Source organism: Sceloporus undulatus, chromosome 2 (assembly GCF_019175285.1).
Source record: "Sceloporus undulatus isolate JIND9_A2432 ecotype Alabama chromosome 2, SceUnd_v1.1, whole genome shotgun sequence".
Classification (NCBI taxonomy): domain Eukaryota; kingdom Metazoa; phylum Chordata; class Lepidosauria; order Squamata; family Phrynosomatidae; genus Sceloporus; species Sceloporus undulatus.
In genome coordinates, this window is record NC_056523.1 from 154,312,044 (window position 1) to 154,334,947 (window position 22,904).

Genomic DNA, 22,904 nt, shown 5'->3' on the forward strand with positions numbered 1-22,904 from the left:
CAGATGTGCCAGGCATTAAAACCCTATCCAGAGCTAGAACTGAACTGGAGACAGGATGTGGGCACATGCATAAACCCTTCTCTTAATATCTTTGTGCTCCCGGTATAGTATTATAGTGTCATCTGCATATCTTAGGTTGTTAATGCGCCTTCCTCCTATCATCATTCTTCTTTCTTCTGAATCTAAAACTGCTTTTATGATATTTTCTGCATATGGTTTGAACAAATAGGGTGATAGTATGCGACCTTGCTTGACCACTTTGCCAATTGGGAACCATTTTGTTTCTCCATATTCTGTTCTAACAGTAGCCTCCTGTCCCAAGTACAGATTCCTCCACAGGACTATAAAATATAGTGGAACTCCCATTTCTTTAAGCACATTCCATAGCTTTTCATGATCTATGCCAGGGGTAGGCAACCTTTTTGAGCCGGGGGCCGCGTTGCTGTCCCTCAGACAACTGGGGGGCCGAAGCCAAAAAATAAATAATTAAATGATTTTTTAAAAAATTAAATATATAAATAAACCAGGACAAATGTAGGACAAAATTTTCAAATGGAAGACACTTTTTTAAAAAACATGGAGGACATGTGAAAAAATTTGCTGATTTTAAAAAAAATGTTAATATAAATGCATGTTTTTGAGGCTTCTATAGACAATTGCCCCCCAAAGGCCCCGGCGGCAATCGGCGGCAGGACCGGGCTGGGGCCGGTCCCAAGGCCTCACCGGGCCGCATCCGGCCCGCGGGCCACAGGTTGTCTACCCCTGATCTATGCATTGAAAGGCTTTACTATAGTCTGTAAAGCACATGCTGATTTTCTTCCAGAATTCTTTGGTTCACTTCATTATCCATTGTATGTTTGTAATCTGTGTTTGCAATGACAAAAGGGGCACCAAAACCAAAAAGAGTTGCATCTGAAGTAGATCAAGTCTGTGAAATCTTATGCTACAACTTCTTCTACATAGTTACTAAAATATCACACTACTCTGTTATAGTGCTGTTATTCCATTTTAACTGCTGTGGCAACATCATATGGAATCCTGGGATTTTCAGTTTAAGGAGAGCCATTTAGAATTCTCAGCCTGAAAACTCTTAGGCCACACTAAACTACAAACCCCAGCATCCCACAGGTGCTATAACAGTGTAGTATGATACATTGATACTGTAGTCTCAAAGGTGCTACAAGATCACTTTGCATACCAAAAAAGAGTAATTGAGCCCTGTGCAGATTGACCAGGATAGGACAGCTTTGGCTGGTGCTATCCTGAACCAGGTCTCTACCTGGACCAGTCTGGGTTGGCACACGGATGGGGGCATGTTCACACATTCGACTGTCCCCACACCACAGACTTGCTACTACTGCATGCCCCTTACCTTACTCTGTAGTTGCTGCTAGTAAGAAGACCTCCGCCACCATGTCTGATATGGGAACAGGGCACCTAGCTGCAACCATGTGGCTAGGTGCCCCATTTCCATGTCAGATGGTGACTAGTGGCAAAAGTGAAGTAAGGTAAGAGGCATGTGGGACCATCTGATCTGCTGAGGTTTGCCATGGAGTTTCAAAAATACTCTAAGGGAAAAGGTAAGTCATTTTGATCTGTGTTAAGGATCCTTTGACCCAGGATTGGGCTGGATCCACCAGATCCATGTCTGGTTTGTCAGATCCTTACCTGATTCCAGCCAGGGCTAATGGCCTCCATTGTCCAAAGAGGACAACTTGAGGCTGAGGGGAACACAGGCCTTTTGGCCCATGTGGACAGTCCCTTAGAAGAGTAATGTATAAACAAAAATGTAACCAGATTTAAGTTCAAGGGGGATGAGGTGCTGTGGTTTCAGAGACAGGAATACTAAGGAGTCATGTCAAGAAACAGGGTAGTTAAAAGAACTGAGAAAACATGGAAAATGGATCAAAAAAGGATAAATCTGGAGGCACAATAAGAAGTGAAGTGAAGGCATGGAATTTCAGAAGAGAGAAATCATAGAGAAAGGAGGACTTAGGCAAAACTTCACATGGGGCCTAAAGCAAGGGGAGGCCAGCTGAGGCCTCCAGCTGTTGTCAGAATGCAACTTATTCATTTATCTATCAAAATATTTATATCCACCCTTTATCATGGGATTTCAGGGCAATTACAGATAAAACAATAAACAATTTAAAACAATTCCAGATTAAAACAATAAAATAGCTTGGATGTGATAAAATATCTTAAATATAACAGGTTAAAACAGTTTTAAAGGCTGCAGCTCTTTAAAACTATGTACAAGCACATTTAAAAGTTAATTAGGTGCCAAAGGCTTTAATTTAAAAAAAAACATTTTGTATTGTCACTAATAGAAATCAGACCTTCGAGAGGAACACATTCCAACATTGGAGTACAACAACTGAGAAGGCCTTCTCCCATATCCTCCCACACCCTGTTACCCCAGTGGTGGGACACAGGGGAGTCATTATTATTATTATTATTATTATTATTATGTTTATTTATACCCCGCCTTCCACCCTGTACATGGACTCGAGGCGGCTTACAAATCTAAAACATTCCAAGTTAAAACACTATAAATATGCAAAATACAAGTTTAAAAAACAATAAAACAATAAAACAATTAAAAACATTACATTATTAAAATTTGAAATTGAGAACTCCTTAAAACAAAAAATAAAACAAAACAGCATCCCTGTCATGTGAACGCCTGGCGACATAGAAACGTCTTTACCTGCTGTCAGAAGGACAGCAGGGATGGAACCATCCTGGCCTCCCTAGGGAGGGAGTTCCAGAGCTTGGGAGCAGCCACTGAAATGGCTCTTTCTCTTGTTCCCACCAAACATGCCTGAGATGGTGGTGGGACAGAGAGAATGGCATCTCTCAATGACCTCAATATTCTTGGGTGTTCATACAGCGAGATACAGTCCTTCAAATAGCTTGGACCAAACCATATAGGGCTTTACAGGTCAAAACCAGCAATTTGAATTCTGCCCAGAAATGGACTGATAGCCAATAGAGCTGTTACAAGTTGTATGTTCCCTGTAGCCAGCTCCAGTTAACAGCCTGGCTGCAGCTCTTTAAACCAGCTGAAGTTTCTGAACACTTTTCAGTTAGAGTGCATTACAGTTATCAGACAGGATGTAACTAAGGCATGTACCACCATGGCCAGGTCTGACTTCTCCAGGAATGGGCACAGCGGGTGCATGAGTTTTAGCTGTGCAAAAGCACTCCTGGTCACCCCTGATACCCGGGCATCCATGCTCAGCGATGAATCCAGAAGTACCTCCAAACTACGAACCTGAGTTTTCAGGGGGAATGTAACCCCATCTAACACAGGGTGAATCCCAATTCCCGGATCTGTCTTTCGACTGACCAGGAGCACCTCTGTCTTATCTGGATTAAGCTTCAATTTGTTTGCCCTCATCCAGTCGATTACAGCAACCAGACACTGGTTTAGGACAGAAATAGCTTCCTTGGAATTAGGTGGAAAGGAGTGATAGAGCTGGGTATCACCCACATACAGGTGACACCTTACTCCAATACTCTGGATTACCTCTCCTGGCACTTTCATGCAGATGTTAAAAAGCATAGGTGAGAGGACTGATCCCTGAGGGACCCCACAGGCCAATAGGCAAGAGTTGAACAGGTATCCCCCAGCAGCACCTTCTGGAGTGCCCCTCCAGGAAAGAGCCACTGTAGAACAGTACTTCCAAGCCCCATTCCAGAGAGGTGACTCAGAAGGATACCATTGTCGATGGTACTGAAAGCCGCTTAGAAGTCCAGCCAAACTAACAGGAACACACTCCCCCTGTCCAATTCTCTGCGTAGGTCATCCACCAAGGCGACCAAAGCTGTTTCTGTCTCATAACCAGGTCTAAAATCTAGAATAATCCATCTCATCCAGGAATGCCTGGAGTTGGGAAGCTGCCACCACACTCTCCAGCACCTTGCCCAAAAATAGGAGATTGGAGACTGGCCTGTAATTATCTAGTAAAGTAGGATCCAGGGAAAGGTTTTTCAAAAGTCGTCTTACCACAGCTTCTTTTAGGTGTGTTGGGACCCTGCCTTGCTGTAGAGAGGCATTATCACTTCCCATACCCACTCCACCAGTCCTCCTCTGGCCAGGAAGGGCAAGGGTCTAGAATACATGTAATGGCTCTCACCTCTCCAAGAATCCTGTCCACATCATCAGGCTGCACAAACTGAAGCGTATCCATCAATGCTGGACATGCAGGAGCCAAGGTTACATCCACCAACACTGTATCAACTCTGGCATCTAAGACAGAGCAAATCCAAATGATTATATCAGCAAAATGGTGAGCAAATTCTTCACAGTGAGCTGTTGATTGGCCTCAGGTAAGTGGTTACCTGAGTCCTCAGGTAAGTGATCATAGGAAATGATTCTCCTTCAAATATTGAAATGTCATCACTAGCATTTTGAATTCATACTGGTAGTAAACTGGAATCCAGAGCTGCTCCTTTAAAACCTATGTTATCTGTTGTCTGTATGGTATACTGATCAGCAACCTAGATGCTGAAATTTGCATTATCTGTGACTTCTGAGTCATATGTAGAGCATATTAGTATTCTAAAACAATGTGTGAACTATTAATAATAATAATAAAATAAAAACTTTATTTTTAGCCCGCCTTTCCTGGGATCAAGGCGGGTTACAACAGCGAGAAGCACAATACAATCAATAAACAATAAAATTAAAAATACAAGAATTACAAAATATAAGAACTATTAAATACAGGTAAGAATTATCCAACTAGCACAGATTTACAAAAACAATGAGGAGAGAGAAGGGGGTTACATTGGAATGTTAGGGGTAGGAACAGAAAAGTTTTAAGCCCCTTTTTAAACTGGTCCAGGAAGGTGGCCGAGCAGAGCTCGTCCGGAAGCGAGTTCCAGAGGTTGGGGGCCGAGGTAGAGAAGGCCCTCTGAGTGGTGGTAGAATATCTTACCTCTGGGACTCGTAACAATTGCTTCCCAACAGATCTGAGTGTGCGGGACGGAATGTATGGGGAGAGGCGGTCCTCCAAGTACCCTTGGAGTACAAGTATTGCAGCTAAGTTATCCATGTCCAAGAAAGGCTGTAGCTGTCACACCAGTCAAAGGTGGCATTCCAAGCCACAAAGTCCACTTGGGTCTCAAATGTTAGAGATGGAGCTAAGAGTTCTCCCAAGCTATGCATATGCTTCTATAGAAAAAGTGCAATCCTACCTATCCAGGGCAGGTTGCTTACTAATTCCCAGACTAAAGAACCACCAACCCACAAAACTTCCATCTTATTGTGATGCCACTTTAGTTCAATGGCCCATGTCCAGCCTATTATAATATCCAGGTACCAGTCCAGCACCTGTATACCCTTAGACAACTCCAGTGGCTCTGGCTATGATGACACATGCCATGATTATATCCTGTTTAGACTACTGTAACACACTCTTTCTGGGGCTGCCTCTAGAAACTGTTAAGAAACTTTAGAAGGTTCAAAATGCTGCAGCAGAATGTTCCCTATATGCTTTTACGAAGTATATACACTTGCCTCTTGGAACTCTCCGGGGTTCTGTTCCATAGGCACTTGCCCCATTGAGATTAATGGCAGTCACCCCTCCGCAGATTTTCAAGTCCACGGATCTCAAGTCCGCACACTTGGAGGGACAATTGTAACTCTTTTTCAGAACAGTTTTACTGGCTACCAATTCATTTCCAGGCAATATTGAAAGTGCTGGTCATGACCTATAAAGCTCTATATCGCATGGGTCGGGACTATCTGAAAGAAGGTATCTCTGAAAGGAGTGGCAGGATGCCACACTATCAGAGAAGTCTGTAGAAGCCCTAAGATACATGTGGCCAAGCAACAGTATAGTGTAGTCAAGATGGCAGAGGTCATTAACAAGGAAGAACACAAAAGTTAATTGAATGGAAACTACTTTTGCACATTGAACTCACTTTGCAGGACAAAGGAAGAATGTTGCAGGAGGAGAAACTGGATATTTTAAAAGTAACTAAAAAAGTGGAGTAGGGCACTTAGAGGGTATGTAGTTCTAGATCGTGCCAGTCATAGCATCTCCTGCCTGTGCAGCAGGCAAACCTAAAGAGCACAACAAAGGTCAAACCTAACCTGTCACACACAGGTTTGAACTAAGCCAAATCTTTCCCTGCAGCCTTCTAGAGTCCTATAAAACTTTGTTGCCTTTCCTGCAGGGTTCCTCACAGTAATTCAAATTTAAAACACAATGTTGTTGACGTGTGCAAAGCGTACAAGGGTAACTCTTTCAAGCATGTATGTTTCCCAAGTGGATGTTTTGAGAGGGGAATTATATAATAAGATGACTGCAGGTCTGCAGAACCTGTTACTCACTAAGAGGAATGAAACACATCAGCTCACCACTATTGCATGGCTTGTCAATTATTTTACAGTACTGTTTTGTTTTTCAGCCAAGGCAAGCAGCAAAACCAGGAGGTTAATAGAGTCCCAGGTGGACCACCATGCTTGACCAGTGGGCTGTGTCTGGTTCCAAGCTGCACAGATATAACACAGTAGATTGTTTCCAGTGTGGTTCATATAAGCTGAGAATAAAACACTCCAGAGAAAACATCCCAGGATCCCAGTTTGCTGCTTGTTATTTTTTAAGCAATGAAATTGCATCCAAGTTTTTGTTTTTCTATGCTTTATTGATCATGAAATCAATGCATTTATCCCATGCATAAATGGGATAGTTAAGAACCACTGCACAACTTCACTCTGTGCCTTCATTTCTATTTTCTGTTTTCTTTCTAATGCTGACATCAAAACTCTGGAAATTTCATTTCAGGTTTTAATGTTGCAAATTTCATTTCATTTCATTTCTTAGTGGGTTATAGGTTTTGTAGACCTGCAGGATTCTTTTTTATATAATTTCCCTCCCAAAACATCTATGTAGAAAACATACACACTTGAAAGGATTAACCCTCATAAGCTTTACACACATCAACAAAACAAGTTATGGCTTCTCTCTTCTTCCTTGCCTTCCCCCTTTTAAAATAGAAGGTGACCAGAAATAAACTAGATATGGGTCAGTGCAGGAGGTGTATTCAGTTTACACCATGATAACAGAAAAACAATGCTGAGGAAGATACTTTGTCATCTAACCATCTATTGGCACTCGTAATGTTGCCCTGCAACACTGTTTACACACTGGGGTAGCTGTCCAGATCATTTTAGTGTGTTCAGTACTTCAGCAATACATAAGGTTATACAACTAAGGAAAAGGGAAAACATATTCAAACTGGTCTGGGATAAATGCAGTTAGTACTCGTGACATCTGAAAGCAGCCTTCTCCCATTGCTACCCATCCTGACAGCAGGAAGGTGGGAGTTGTAGTCCAAAACACTGGATGGTACTTGGTTAAGGAAATCTATCTTAAACTCATCCCTTCTATTCTTTCCCTCTTTCCAAATGTCAGTTGACAAAATGCCCACCCCTACTTCAAATATAATTTTTCATCTCAGCAACAAATTCTTTCCACTTAGGGGCCATTCAGACTACCTTTTACCCCAGATCAGGAACCAAATTATGCACGTGAAGTTCATATTTGCCTCGATTCTCCCACAAGTGAATCTGAGACTTGCACACCCGTTGAGGGGCAAATGCCCCTTAGCACGGGTCATTTGGAAGTGGAGTAAAAGCTGTATCTTTTTTAAAAAACAGGTCCGGTGAATATGAACTTGTCCCCGCTCATGATCCTGTCAAGTTCAGGGGAGGGATTTGGGTCAGAGGGAGGGCAGAGAGCAGATCTGGAGAAAGTGTGCCAAGAGAATCGGGGTGACAGAGGAGGAGGAGGATGAAGCCAGAGGAAGAAGGGGGCCATGGAGGGCAGCATCAGAAGGAGGAGGCGGAGGCAGGAAATGGAGGATGGGTGCCAAGGGCAATCGGGGTGACGAATGGAGCCAGGGGTGCCAAGGGAAGAATCGGAGTAATGGGGTAGCAGGAGGCGGAGGAGGAAGGAGCCAGAGAAAGGGTCAATTCAGGGCAGGCCAGAGGGAGGGCAGGGAACAGAGGCCTCCGTTCTCAGAGGCAGCTTTCTCTCTCTATTTTTTTTTTAATTTTTTTTGACAGACTATGTGCATGCTTTTTGCTACAGGTAGATACATACATAGATAAAATGTGTGTCTGCTTGTGTGCTACTTTCCCTTTCATTTCCTTGCTCCCAGCATGGCACTTTGCAAGAGCCTTTTTTTTCTAAATTATTTTTTATATGCAAATGCTACAATGCGAATGTTACAAATGTTTCTCTTTCAATTTGGCAAATTGATACAGAATGCTTTTGCTACTGTATTTGTCTGTAAGGAACTGGGGTGGCTGAGGGAAAGCAAAGGATGCAGAGATGCCATTTGGGGTGAGGAATTAATTATTATTGTTGTTGTTGTTGTATGTGTATGAGGCATTCTGGGGGAGGATGCAGAGATTGCATTAGATTGCATTTTGGGGTTGAAAACAAAGGCAGGGGAAGATCCATAATCTGTAGTGATTCAGATACACACAACACACACACACACACACCTGGAGGTTTTTAAATTTGACAGCATCTGCGCATACTGGTGCCTGGTATTTTTAAGGAGGGTGTAAGCAGGCCTCCAGGGTCCTCTTACAGATTGTAAACCGCTTGAAGAGTATTGAGTTCACTGATAAGTAGTATAGAGATGTAAATGCTATTGTTAAATGTTATTGCTAGTTTCAACTTGTTGGCTCCTGGTACAGTTTTGATCCACCAGGTGGGTAGGGGAGACATGCCTGCTGTTTGAAGGAGGGGCACTCCCCTTGAAGGGAATGAGAAGTTGTTTTCCTTCATGAAAATAGCAGTCACAGGGGAGGCTAATCTGAACTGGACCACAGCAGGATGCTAAGTGTCCAATGCCCCCTCCCCTAACTCCTAGCCCACATGCTGGCTATTTGCCAAAGGGCAAAGCACACGGATATGATTAACATCACACATAATTGGACTCGCAGCAGGAGGCATTACTGGCAAGGCATCTAAACAGCAAATGATTCGTGCCAGGGCCAGTTTACACAATCAGCAGAATAAAATAATCAAACTGTATTGTACAGCATTTCTACAGGCTGTACATCCAGAGAATATGGCTTTTTAAATGCTCTCTCTTGGTGGAGTGGAAGTGTGATTGAATATAAAAAATTAATGTGTTAGCAGGGAAATTTGACTCAAACCTTCTCCTGTAGGGTCTACATGTTATATTTTGAACCACAGCTCCCATAATCCTTCCATCAACAACCAGTGTGCTTATTTTCTATTATAGAATCATAAAAAGTGAGAAGGGATGGAGAAGAGGAGGGAGGAATGTGACAGCACCTTTAAGACCAACTGGTTTTTATTTTAGCACAAGCTTTTATGGCTATAAACTCACTTCTTCAGATGCAGTACCGAGTGATATTAAGGAGATTATGTATATATATATACACACACACACATACATACACATACAGAGAGAGAGCGTTGTGAGGTTGGAATAGAATGTAATAAGATCTAGAATGAGGCAAATCATGACCCTTGCTGTAAATTTTCAAAAGGCTGCAGTAATGTGATAACAGGTCTTTCATATCTTTAGAATGGACAGTTAGTATTGATGTGTGAAAGCAATAAATTTGCTTACTAAAAGCCAGTTTTCCTATGTTCAAAACTCTGAAAAGATTCCTTTTGTTATATGTGCAGTAGCAAAGATGCTTGTATTAATAAATGTCAAGTGCCATGGAGCCATTGTCTTTGTTCACACTTCTGTTAATGGACTATAATTTGTGAATATAATTCAGTTCACAGTTTCTCTTCCTAGTCTTCCTTTTAATTTCCTTGTTAAAAGACCACAACCTGCAAATCTCTTGCTGTGTGTCCAAGAAGAAGATAGTGTTTTGCAACTGGTTTTTGGGTGTTGCCATTACTAATGTCAGATTTGTGACCATTAAGCTTCTTGCATAGAAACTGTCCTGTCAGTGCAATGTAGAGTGTATTGCTGGCACTGGGTGGTATTTATCACATTTGAGGAAGAGCATGTAAATGTACCTCTGATGCTGCGGGTGATGTTATTGGTCCCTGTAATATTATTCCAGAGTAGAGTTGGCATCTGAGTTTGTGACAGTGTCTTGTCCCTATATTACCATCCATGTTATGTAACCTGTTGTGAGTAGCTGTTTAAGATTTGGATGCTATTCATAGGCCAACAAAGACCTTACAGAGCTTCTGAAAAGGCTTAGTTATTGTCCAAGTTAGTTGTAGCTCCTTGATGGTGTCTTTGAATAGAATCAGCTGGCTACTGTGGGTGTCCTGTCATATATATTTTTGGTCTGTGTTGTAGTAAATGGTTCCTGTCTTGTCAAATCTTGCCTTGTCAATTTGTTTTTTCACCTCCTGTGGTGGGTACTGTAGTTTGAGAAATGTGTGTTGCAAATCCAAGCATGAACAGATGTAGTTGTATTGGAGGGCCTTGCTGTAAACAAATAAAATTAGTTGTGTTTCTGGGTGTTAACTGAAGACATGCAAGTATGTGTAGTGCTTAGTGGGTTTTTGATAGAACATGGTGCTTAGGAATCCATTATGCAGTTGCACAGTGGTGTCACAAAAGTGAATGTGTTGTGCAGATTCCAGACTCTTGTTGATGGTAGGGTGGAAATTGTTGAAATCCTGGTGGAATGTCTCAAGTGATTGCTTTCCATGCGACTAAATTAGAAATATGTTATCAAGAAATCATAGGCTCAGGAAAGATTTTTGGTTGCAAGTGCTGAGGAAGAGTTGTTACAGGCCAGCCATGAAAATGTTTGCTTACTGTTGTGCCATGTGGGTTCCCATGGCAGGACCACTGAATTGGAGGTACATATTATTCTCAAAAGTGAAATAGGTATGAGTAAATACAAAGTGCAGGCAGTGTTTGATGGCCAGATTTCCCGTAGCTTCATTCAGGGTGGTATTCTATAGCTTGTAGTCATCAAGTGGTTTCACATTAGATCCTGGTTAGCTGGAGAATGAATACTACTCAGCCCATAGAAAGAGACTAGCATCCCACCTTAGCAGCTAAATCCATACTGATGGAAGGTTCCTTGTTGACAGTAGAGACTTGCTGTCAGTGCATGGTGTACTTGCAGAGATTTCTGAACAATGTTACAGAGAACAACCTTGCCATTCCTTGAGTATCAACAGGATTTTTTTTTTTAAGTAAAAGCCAGCAAACGGACCCTAATAGGACATTCCTGCTAGTGGCAGCCCTTTTAAAATAAACAGGATTGGCAGAAGAGCACTTTCTCTTTTGTAATCCCCCCTCCCACAATTCATTTCAATAGGGGTGCCCTGGATTGTGCACAGTATTTTCTAAGGACTTCTTCACATATGGAAAATTGGAAGATTAAACTGGTCCCGGTGCAGGGTCATCCAGGGCATTAGGGACAATTTCTCAATTGCTTTTCAGAAGACACTATGCACAAACCAGTCAGAATCCAGACAGAAAGTGAGGTGAATCAGGGAATAAGCATTTTTGCAAAAATACCATATTTTCATTGCCAGTTCATTCACAAATTTGCTCTCTGCACATAATTGCAGCTGTCTGAAAACCATGTCCCCGATTCTCCCTGTTCCTAGATTTCCCAGGGTTCCTTGCTGTGCCAAGGAGAGGGAGAAAGCCTTGTTCTTGTATATACACACATATGCACACCTGCTCTCCTCCTCTAATGGAGCCTCTATGCAGCGTCTAAGGGAACAGGGAGAAGCAGAGAGAGGGGATGTTTTGGAATACCTCCTGTACAGGAGGGAGAAATGGAGGATATGTCCTGGAAAAGGAGGACATCTGGGAGTTTCAGTGCTCACTGGAATCAGACAGGTTTATGGACCAGCCCCGTCCTCTTTCTCTCTAGTATGTGTGTAGTTTTATGGGGGTTTGCAAAGGGAAACCTCAGCCTTCCTTCCTCTGAAACAGCTTGTGGGGCAAAGAGGATTTTCCTCCCCATTTCCCTTCCCTCTCTGGAGCATGTGTGTGTATGCACTTGGAGAAATGACAGTTTGGCGCCTGTGCAAAAAATTATTTCCAAGCTAGCAACAGGATTTGCCCTCATCTGTCTGAAACTCAAATTCGTTTTCAACCCACTTTCTTGCTTAAGCAATGTGCTTTTAACCCCATGTTGTGCTCTGTGTGATAAGCATTAGCGAATTTGCTTGCTTGTTCGGGATGCCAACACTTTAACCATTTTTGAGATGGAAGCACATAGGTCTCCGTGTGAAAAGTCCAAAGGAAAATTCTGGTAACAGAATGAAAGTTTTATTTTTGAAGTTGGCTGGAACAGAGATTTAAAACAGCTGTGCCCCCAATCAACTTCACCAAACAATATTTAATAATCAGAATTTATGAACAAATGCACAACATGCACAAAGATATGTATTAGCCTTTATGGAAGTCCTCCTCCTCCTCCTCTTCCTTCTGCTTTGCAAAAGAAATAATTGAACAATGGTCCCATACAGGGACCAGGGATATAAGAATATCAGAGGGAATAACAATTTAATCTGATGCTTACTTTCTTTTAAAAGTCCCTGATTTGCTCACAATGAAATAATAAAGACTTTAAACCCCAGTGATGTGCTTTTACAGCTTTTGACTCTTTTTATTTGGGTTTCATAATATCGTCTCAGCTATTGTATGATCCCTTCCTAAATCCTACTCCCTAATCCTACTCCTCCCTCTTCTCCCCCTTCAAAAATTCATTCTGTACACCTCAGTCCTAGGCAACCTGTAACTATGTTTCCATTGCAAAATTCATCCAAATTATACTAACAGGGAAGAGATCAGAACTTCTTTGGACATCAAAAGGTATATTCCAATGGAATGCAGATATACCTCAGTTAACAAAGTATACAAGTTCCTGAGCCTCACTTCTTTAATAGAAAATGTGGTATCTGAGGCAGAAATAACATGTAAAGAGTTGATACAAGTTCCTGCACCATGAAAAAAGAAGAGCAGCTCAACATGTTTCAGCAAATAGGCACATGTGAAATTAAATAACCAGGTCAAGTAAACCTTACATATAAGTAAATAAAAACACATTGAGCCTTCTATAGACCACTTGAAGGCTTCTTCCATTCAAGGATGTGTTGTTGTTTTCATACACCAGTCTTTTTTTTATTATAATTTCTCTTATAAACAGGATAGATGTAGCTGGTGAGAAAGGCTTATCTACTCTCCCTTTTTGTCTTTTTTGCTGTTCATGCATGCTCAGTAAGGGATTCTTGAAACAGCTGCCGTTTACTTTGCCTGTTGGAGTCAGGCACACACAACTGCAGTAGCATCAACTAGAGCAGAATATCTTTCTTTCCCCAGTGTAAAAATTATTGCATTGCTTACTGCAGACATGCTGGTGCAACCCTCCAGTTGTGCTTCACCATTCGCCCAGGACTGGTGCTGCTTAAAAATAACTTCTAACTAGACAGAGGATGCGGAGGAAAGAAAGCTGTGCTCCCGTAAAAAGACTTTGCAAAAATGAGTTCCTTTGCCAGACAGTTTGTTCACAAAGATATGTCTGCAATGATTATGATGCACAGCCATACAGGCAAATGTGGATCAACTGTTGGGCTAAGGTGAAAAACTTTAGACTGGTTTCCTTCCGAAAATCTGTCCTTGACAAACTGGAAAGTACTGCTTGGTAGCCTTGCTGGTACCTTGAACTGTGCTCCCTTTAGTGCAGCAGGAACACAAAAGAGGGAACATGCTCCCTGTGTGCCAGCAGAAACAGGTTTGCTAGCATAACCAGAGGGATTGGGGAGCTGCCAAGGCTCCAAAAGGCCTCTGGAGAAATGGTTGACCACTCCTCTTCTAGGTAAATATAGTAGCCTTGCAATGCAACATTTGGAAGGCTGCATAATGCCCTTCCCTATTGTAAGTAGTCAAAGCATGCCTGATGTCAATCAACTCCATGTAGGTTATCCCAACTCTCTTATGCAAATCCTCTCTCTGTGCCAGACTGAAATGACAGAATATTCCAACTATGGTCAACAAACTAAGGATTGCTATTATATTCCACAGTATGAAAAAAGTTAGTTTTTTAGGTTATAATTCCCATGTTCTGAAAGCTGTAGTTTAAAAAAATAACTTTTCCAAGCTTTCAGCTAGTGGTAAAGGAGCAGAAGTGAGGTGTTTGCCATGTCTTCTGCTGCATTCCTTCCAACTGTCCCAATTTGACAGAGAGAGTCCTGATTAATCCTGTGTTGTCCTACCGTTTCATCTACTTTCAGTGTTCCAGTTTCTCTATCCTCATCCCTCTTCCTCCTTTGTTTTCATCTTATTTCAGTTGCTGCAAACTGACTTCAAAGTCTGGAAGTAATTTGCACTCAACAGCGGGACAGGAGGGGACAGAATCTTGCCATTCCCAGTAGGCTCAGGCAAAAGCAAACTGCTGCAACTTCTCTGAGCTTGTGTCTTCTCACTCATTTATAAGTTTTGCCATCTTGACCACAGTCTGTTGTTGCTTGACCACACATGTCCTGGTTTTTATCTGTGAAATGCTGGAGGGTGTACTTCTGACAGCCTCTACTTTTTATAGGCTGCAACCATATACACACATGCCTAGAAATAAATGCTATGGACTTTGGTGACTTTGAGAAGACATTTGTAAGACAGCATTGTACAGTGACTGATAATGGTATTTCTAGAGACGTGTTTATGTAGTGTAGTCATGATTTCTATAAATAATTGTTAGCTTAAGTAGTTTTCCTCAGTGGTTTAAAGCAAATACTGTTCTTCATATTTAAATTACTGTATCTAATTTACAAGTAGTTCAAGGCCATGTTTCATAAAGCAACTAAAATGAAACTGTGGAAAAGGTGGTTTGATTTGTGTTTCTGCTACTGCCCATCAGTGTTTAATTTTCATTATAATTTTGTAGATGTTTGAGAGGTCTCTACTAATCCCCGTTTTTCCCCAGAATTAGTTTTTCCAATGATTTTGTGTTTTTAAGTGATTGTTTTGAAGTTTTATTAATACATAATGTCTCAGAAACTGGAGGAATAGTAATCGTTTTCCATTGCCATCTAATGACATTTCATTATGATCATTTTTGAAGAAAACCCTGGCATCTAATTACAGTACTGACAAACTAGGAAAGCCGATCACAATAATGTTCAAATTAAACTTTCTTGTGGAGAATGCATAGCATCGAAGAAGGAGATACAGAAAAGATGACTGTGGGGTTAAATGTGTTCTGATTGTTTTATATACCCCCAAAGACTAGGATTATATTTCACATTGTCTAATTTACATGTTTCTGGCATCCATAATGCAAATTTTAATGGAATTTTGAAAGATCTCTGTTCCAGCTGTGTCCATTGATCAGCCCCTCCAGAGACCCACTGTGACAAATATAACTGACAGGAATGGCAATCTGTGGTGACAGGAGGGAACTCAAAGCCCACCGCAGCTTCACTTGCTGGGAGGTCTTTAAATGACACATCTTATCATTCTCTGGTGCTTCTCTGATCAAATAAAGGTGATTGCCAAATATTCTTTGCCTTACGGGTCAATTTGAAGCACAATATGTCAAACAGATAAAGATCAAAAGAAAAAAGGCAAAGTAAGTAGATAGATAAGACATTTATATTAACCAAAGACATTTCACCTAGCCAAGAAGTCTTTCAAAATGAGTGTCACCCAGGTCATCTTTAACCTCTTTTTTTCCCCTGAGGTCCAGTCTTTTATGGAACACTGATCTCTCATATTATTCTGAATTTTTAACCCTACTGCCTCCCAAATATCTTACTGTTTGCAATTTAAATATAATCTCTCAACATTTGCTTTATCTTCCATGGTTCATTCATACACACACAAACACACACACGTGAATACCAAAGTCAGTATTTCCCATTTCTATGTATGATTGTGATAGTTGGACTATCCACATTACCGCACTACACTCGTATAGTGCTACTATTCCACTTTTACTGATCTGGCTGCCTTCTGTTGCATTCTGAGGTTTGTAGTTTGTAGTGAGTTTGCAAGATACGAAACAGGGTGTCTTGGCGGTCTCTCCTTCACAGGGTCACAGTAAATTAAAGCCAACTTGATAGCAATTAACAACAAAACATTAGCAACCCAGTTCTGAGACAGAGAAGGAAGCAAATATATTTTGACCATAATAGTAACTATGCTTACAGGATAAATGTGTCCCTTATATAGAACTCCCAAATTATACACATGGTGACTGAAATAGGGACATCTTTGCTTTCTAATGGTTTGGTATATACAAACATAGTTTTGTGCACATAATTTTTACAAATATTTTGTATAAAATTACCTAAGGTATATACGGAACATAAATGAATTTCATGTTTAGACTGGGATCCCATCAAGATATCTCATTATGTATATACAAATATTCTCAAATCCAAAACACTTCTGGCCCCAAGCATTTTGGATAAGGGATATTCATTCTGTATATTTGGTGAAGATGCTCACATGTAGTGCATCTTGTTTTTAATAAAAAATATTACTAATGGAGTTGAAATTTTATTACCTGTCTTTTATTGCTCTTTGTCCCTAGACCTCACATGGCCAATAATGGGAGTGGCCTCGGCTTGCATTGAAATCCCTGATTATCATCTTAACTGACAACATCTGTCACCATTTTGATCCTGTATGGTTTTTAACATCTTTGCCTGATGAAGAAGCCAGGGAAATTTTGAAAGCTTGCATAATGTATTTTCTGCTTTGGAGTTGGCCCAATAAAAGTCTTGCTTGTCAGTGTAAATTATTATTATTATTTTATTATTATTTTGCTACATGGCCAACATGTCTACTCCTGAATATATTTTGTTCTTGGAAGTAGCTCTCAAGAGTCTCAGGCAGAAAAGAGAACTTCCCATCCCATGTAACCTGATCCTCCTGGAGATGCCAAAAACTAGGCCTGTCTGGTATCTCCCCCCCCCCCCCCCCTTCTGCCAGTGGTTACTTTCTCCTTTCCTAAGAAACTTGCTTTGGGAAGCAAGCCATCCTAAAGAATTGTTTAAGGGCAAAAACTCAGATCCCATTTGCTTCACTGTCAAGAAGTTTAGCACTTTAGCACAGCAAAGTTTTTTGCTTGTCAAGACTAGTGGCAAAATAATTGCTGTTGGTTTAGATTAGGAATATGGTACTCCCATGAGTAAGTGTGGGGCAGTGGTTTGAGTGCTGGGCTACACTCTGGAGACTAGGGCTCGAATCCAGGTATGGAATCCCAGCAAGTCTCACCTGCTCTGTCTCAGATTATGGCAATGGCAAACCCACTCTGAACATATCTTGCCAAGAAAACTTCATGATAGGTTCGCCTTAGGGTCACCATAAGTTGGAAATGACTTGAAGGCACACAGCAACAACAACAACAACCAAAAAAACCCAGTTAAAACATTCCGAACATTGCAAAGATGTCCAATAACCTAAACACAAGTAATCAATAAAAGCAAAAACCAGGGCCCCTGGAACAACGTTTAAAATGCGGGAAGCTCAACATTGGTAGCCTTTTTGTTGTTTATTTTGTCTACTTGCTAGTGTGTGTGTGTGTGGGGGGGTACTTTTCCTATCCATTATTGCTCAAACATCCTTAAATGTGCAGAGTCTTACAAGCACAACAAGTATTTGAAAGGCCCTCAGTGTTGCTTAGTCTCTCTCTAGTAATATGCCTACAAGATAGACTACAGGCAGCTCTTATTTTTCATGGGAGGGCTCAGCGACAATTGACATCTTAATACTGCTTGATGTTTGATCATTTAGTAGACTTCTGATTGAGAATGCCTGCTGCGGAGACTCAACTACATCAGAGTCTTGGTGGTCCAATTTTCTGGATTGTTCCAGGGGGTTTAGCTCTCCTTGTCTACTCTTAGCAAGGTTCAACTTCAAGCCTCCCAACTGTCTTGTTCCACGGTCCCTGCTTGAGATCACCTTCCAGGCTAAGAGAGTTACAAAACTACAACAAGCTGCTCACCTACCCTTTCAAGGGTGGCACACCTTCAGTACTTGCCAAAAAGAGGCTTGTACCATACGAGGACTAGAAACTCACATGCTTTTTTTGATTAACTGAAAGAAAGAAATTGCTATCAATTTCTTTCCATTTCAATTTCTTTCTTTCAGTGAGTCTCAAAGGTGCTACAAGATCTCTCTGCGTACTGATTCTACAGACTAACACGGCTATACCTTTGAATTGCTTTTTATAAAACAGTCAAACTGATGGTTTCTTTCAGGGATGGGGGGACAAGGTGACCCATTCTGCCAAACCTGTAATTTCTGACTTCTGAGGATCTTTATTGCCAGCTTTATCAAATTCTTGGGACAGATCTTGGCTTTCTTGCAGGGGGGAGAGCTCTTGTCTGGTTACTTTCAGGCTCTGATCCATATGTTACATACGAAACAGCCTTGTTTGCGAAAGCTGCTAAAGGTATTAGTTTATCTGAAAAATATTGGTATAGATTGTGCAAGGGATGAAATAATCTGGTGTTTTATATAGACATGCATGTATACTTTTACTGGATTTTAATGTTTGGGGTTTTGTTTTTAATTTGTAATGGCTTTTAGTTAAACGACTGACTGACTGACTTGTTGTGTACCTTCAAGTTGTTTTGACTTATGGCAACCCTAAGGTGAACCTATCACAGGGTTTACCTGGCAAGATTTATTCACAGGGAGGTTTGCCTTTGCCTCCCTCCGAGGCTGAGAAAATGTGACTTGCCCGAGGTCACCCACTGGGCTTCCATGGCCGAGAGGGATTTGAACCCTTTTTCTAGAGACCTAACCCAGCCTGCCAGCAGCAATATCACACTGGCTCTTCTGCACAATCGTGAAGAGGGACAGGAGTCCAGTCCCTTATTTCATCTAAGAGGCTGAGAGAGTGTGACTCGCCCAAGGAGCCCCAGTGGGCTTCCATGGCCAAGCAGGGATTCAAACCCTGGTCTCCAGAGTCTAATGCTCAAACCCCAACACTAGGCTGGCTCTCTTTCTGACAACAGGAAAGGGCTCTGTGCCTCCCTCTGATCCAAGCCATGGGACTGAAACAGGCTCCACTTTGGGGCTGGGGGCAAAGACTGGATCTGGGCAGCAAAAGGCTTCCACTAGGGATGCTGGGCGGTCCTGGTCCAGCTTGGGCAGGGTGGCCACGTGCCCTCCATTTCCAGGATGTGTCCTCCATTCCTGTCCTTCTTCCCCAGGACATGTCCTCCCTTTCGACCTCTTCTGTCCAGGAGGCATTCCAAAACGTCCTTTTATTTCTGAGCAGGACTCAGAAGTATGAACAAACATTTCTGGGGAGTGTTTCTAGCCTTCTGTGGCATGGATGTCCACCAACGTCTTTTAGCTTATTCCCGTGGGGAGAGGCCGGTAAGGAATATATCACCATCATCATCATCATCATCATCATCATCATCATCATCATCATCATCATCATCATCAGTAAATAAGTTTATTTGTATAAAAAGTCATCATCATTATTATTACAGGATGATGATGATGATGATGATGATGCAGTACAGTACTGCCTGGCTCTCCTTGGGGGTGAGGAGGACCCCGGGTGCCCTGCGGGGCTGAGAGGAGGAAGAGGAGGAGGAGGCTGGAAGGGTGGCGGCTGTCATTCCACGGACCTCTACTGATAAGAGGAGGAGGAGAAGGAGGAGGAAGAGGAAGGTCAGTCTGGGGCTGGTGGAGCCCGATCCTCTGCCTCTCTCCCCATCCCCTCCGGGGCCCCATCCTTCCAGCCTGACTGCCCTGCCGGAGCAGGAGCAAAAGGAGGAGGAAGGACAAGAAGAGGAGGAGGAGGAAGAAGAAGAAGAGAAGGAAGAGGAGGAAGAGGAAGAGGAGAAGGAAGAGGAGGAAAAGGAGGAGGAGAAAGAGCAAGAGGAGGAGGAGGAGGCGAGGCGCTCATTTGGCCCCTCTCCTCCCAGTCCAGGCTGCCTGCTTTCCCCAACCTGCCCTTCCTTCCTTCCTTCCTTCCTTCCTTCCTTCCTTCCTTCCTTCCTTCCTTCCACCTGCTCCTGGAGTGTCAGCGGGGCAGAGGCTCTTTCAGTCTGGGGCTCTTTGGGGAGGGAGGCAGGATCTTGGCACCTCCTCCTTCCCTCCTTGGTCCTCTCTTCCCCTGACTCTCCGGGCATCTTCCTCCTCCTCCTGGTGCTGCTGCTGCTGCAGATCAGGCGGAGGGGAGGCCGAGGGTCCGGAGGGAGGGGGCCAGGATGCTGGGTCCCCGTCGCGACCGGCTGCTGCTGCTGCTGCTCCTGGGAGCGCTGCTCTGCGCGGACCTCTACTTCCACCTCTGGCCCCAAGTGCGGCGGCGTCTGGGCCCCCGAGGAGAGTCCCGGGCCCCCTGCCCCTGCCCCCAGGACCCCCAGGGGCCAGGAGAAGGAGCAGCGCCCCCCTCCAGCCCCATAGGGCCTCCGCTGCCGGAGGGGAGAGGCAGCAGCAGCAGCAGCAGCAGCAGCGTGCCTCCTCCTCCTCCTCCTCCTTCGCCCCGGGGCTCCAAGCTGAAGCGCCTCTTCGCGCACCCGCTCTATGGCGCCCCCGAGGGGCCGGACGAGGAAGTGCTGCTGCTCAGCGGGCAAGAGGCGCTGCGCTACTACCGCCGGAAAGTGGCCCGATGGAACAGGTGGGCGGATCATGGGGCTGCCTTAATTGCATAGTCATTATTTACTATTATCATTATTATCATTATCATTATCATTATGTAGTACTATGATTGATATATTAGTAGTAGTAGTAGTAGTAGTATATTTATTTTATTATTTTATGATTTGGTACTATTATTGTTATATTGTTTTTATTTTATTTTTATTATTTATTATTATTTAGGGATTTTCCTCCTGGACAGAAAAGGTTGAAATGGAGGACGTGTCCTGGGAAAGGAGGACGCCTGGTCACCCTGGGGGGAAGGAGAAGGGGGGTCGAGGCAGCGTGGCATAGTGGTTTGAGTGCTGGACTAAGGACTCTGGAGACCAGGGTTCGAATCTCGGTTTGGGCATGGAAACCCAGCCTGGACAAGTCACACTCTCTCAACCTCAGAGGATAGCACTGGCACACACCCCTCTGAGGAAATTTGCCAAGAAAACCCTATGACAGGTTCCTCTCAGGGTTGCCATAGATCAGAAACAACTTGAAGGCACACAACGACAACAACAACTAGGAGGGGAAGGCACTCCCCCCCTTCCCATGGAGAGCCCTACACCTCGCCTTTCCCATCTCCTCTTTCTTTCTGGCTGGCTGCCTTTCCTAATGCTTGTGTGCTCTCCTTCCACCTTGAGGACTAGAAACTTGCTTCTCTTGTCCACTACAAGTGAAGAAGCAAAACGCCTCAAGTCGTTTCCAACTCATGGCAACCCTATCATAGGGTTTTCTTGGCAAGACTTGTCTCAGGGGGGTGTTGCCTTTGCCTTCCTCAGAGGCTGAGAGAGTGTGACTTGCCCAAGGTCCCCCAGTGGGCCACCCATGGCCAAGCAGGGGTTCAAACCCTGGTCCCCAAGAGTCATAGTCCAACACTGGAACCAGCTGAAATGGTTTTGTTTTATGGAGCTTTACCTGCCTTAGGAGGATCATTCATGACCCACGCCTGGGGCTCTCTGTTTGAAGGAAGCCTTTCTGGCAGGCCTGAGTGCGACCTTGAAGCTGGGATGTCCAGTTTCCTGCCCTCCTTTCTTCAAGAGCAGGTCTAGTGAACCTCAGGGGAACTCCATTTCCTTTCCTGCAAACTGGGTCAGATAGATCCCTTTCCTTTCCAATGAATCCAATTGCTGTCCATCTATTCCAGCATAGTATGCTTTGTGTGATTTTTATATGGTTTTAGCAAGATTATTTTAAATGTGTTTTTTTATGTAAAGTTTTTAAACTATTTTATTGGTCAGCCGCCTTGGGTCCCATGAATAAAATGAATAAATTAATTAATTTTAAAACTTCATTCTACTTCCTTTGATGCATTTGGACCTTGTTCTGAGGAAGTAGACATAAGACTACGAAAGCGCATGCTGCCAATTTCTTTCTTTCAATTCATATCAAAGATGCTACAAGATCTTTCTACAGACTGATTCTACAGACTAACGTGGCTATATCTTTGTAATCTATGTGGTGTTGATGTTGTTATTAAATGATGCTAGCTAGGACCCACAGGGGAAGAGCCAGATGCAAGTGCTTCTCTCCCTGAAGCCCACTGCAGTGTGGGATCCAACAGCAATGCCAAGGGGTGGCTGGAGCCTCTTGGCACTACTGTACAATATTTGTTGTTGTGTACCTTCAACTCATTTCCGACTTGTGGCGACCCTATCATGGGGTTTTCTTGGCAAGAGTTGATCAGAAGAGGTTTGCCATCGCCTTCCCCTGAGGCTGAGAGAGTGTGACTTGCCCAAGTGGATTTCATGGGTGTTTATCACACAGAGATCTATGTGCTTCCAGTATGAAAACAGTTAAAGTTTATTATTATTAAGCTTTATTTATAAAGTGCTGTAAATTTACACAGCGCTGTACATACAATCTTTTTAATTGGACGGTTCCCTGCCCTCGGGCTTACAATCTAAAGACATGACACAAAAGGAGAAGGGAAAGGTGGTGGGGAGGGGGCCTCTCTAGTAGGATAATACATATAAGTTGGCATCCCGGAAAAGCGAGCAAAATAGACAAGCTGTGAATCGAACCTTGGTCTCCAGAGTCATAGTCCAACATCCAAACCACATATGCCACACTGGCTCTCTGTAAAATGCAGGCAAGTTAAGTAGAGCCATTCGGAGACATCCTCCCATCATCCTATCTGCTTAGGAAGGAAGAGGAATGTGCAGCTTTCCAGGTGTTGGACTGTAATTCCCATCATCCCTGACCATGGGTTATGTTGGCTACAAGGACTTCACCCTCCCTTGGGGGACCGCATATTCCCCATTCCTGGTCTAGCCTGTTTCTACATCATCTGAACTAAC

At 43.0% G+C, this 22,904-nt stretch overlaps 2 protein-coding genes across 2 annotated transcripts in view; one reads left to right on the forward strand and one right to left on the reverse strand.

The window, feature by feature from the left end:
• Positions 1 to 22,904, reverse strand: part of MAP2K6 (mitogen-activated protein kinase kinase 6) — a 1,063,669-nt gene that overhangs the window by 550,804 nt on the left and 489,961 nt on the right. The gene's annotated exons all lie outside the window — the stretch shown is intronic.
• The window catches only part of FAM20A (FAM20A golgi associated secretory pathway pseudokinase), a 70,214-nt gene continuing 67,127 nt past the window's right edge, over positions 19,818 to 22,904 (forward strand). Inside the window, exon 1 of the mRNA XM_042449715.1 lies at positions 19,818 to 20,596. Within this exon, the coding sequence (XP_042305649.1) occupies positions 20,187 to 20,596 (410 nt within the window). The 5' untranslated portion in view covers positions 19,818 to 20,186. The remainder of the gene's footprint in view (positions 20,597 to 22,904) is intronic.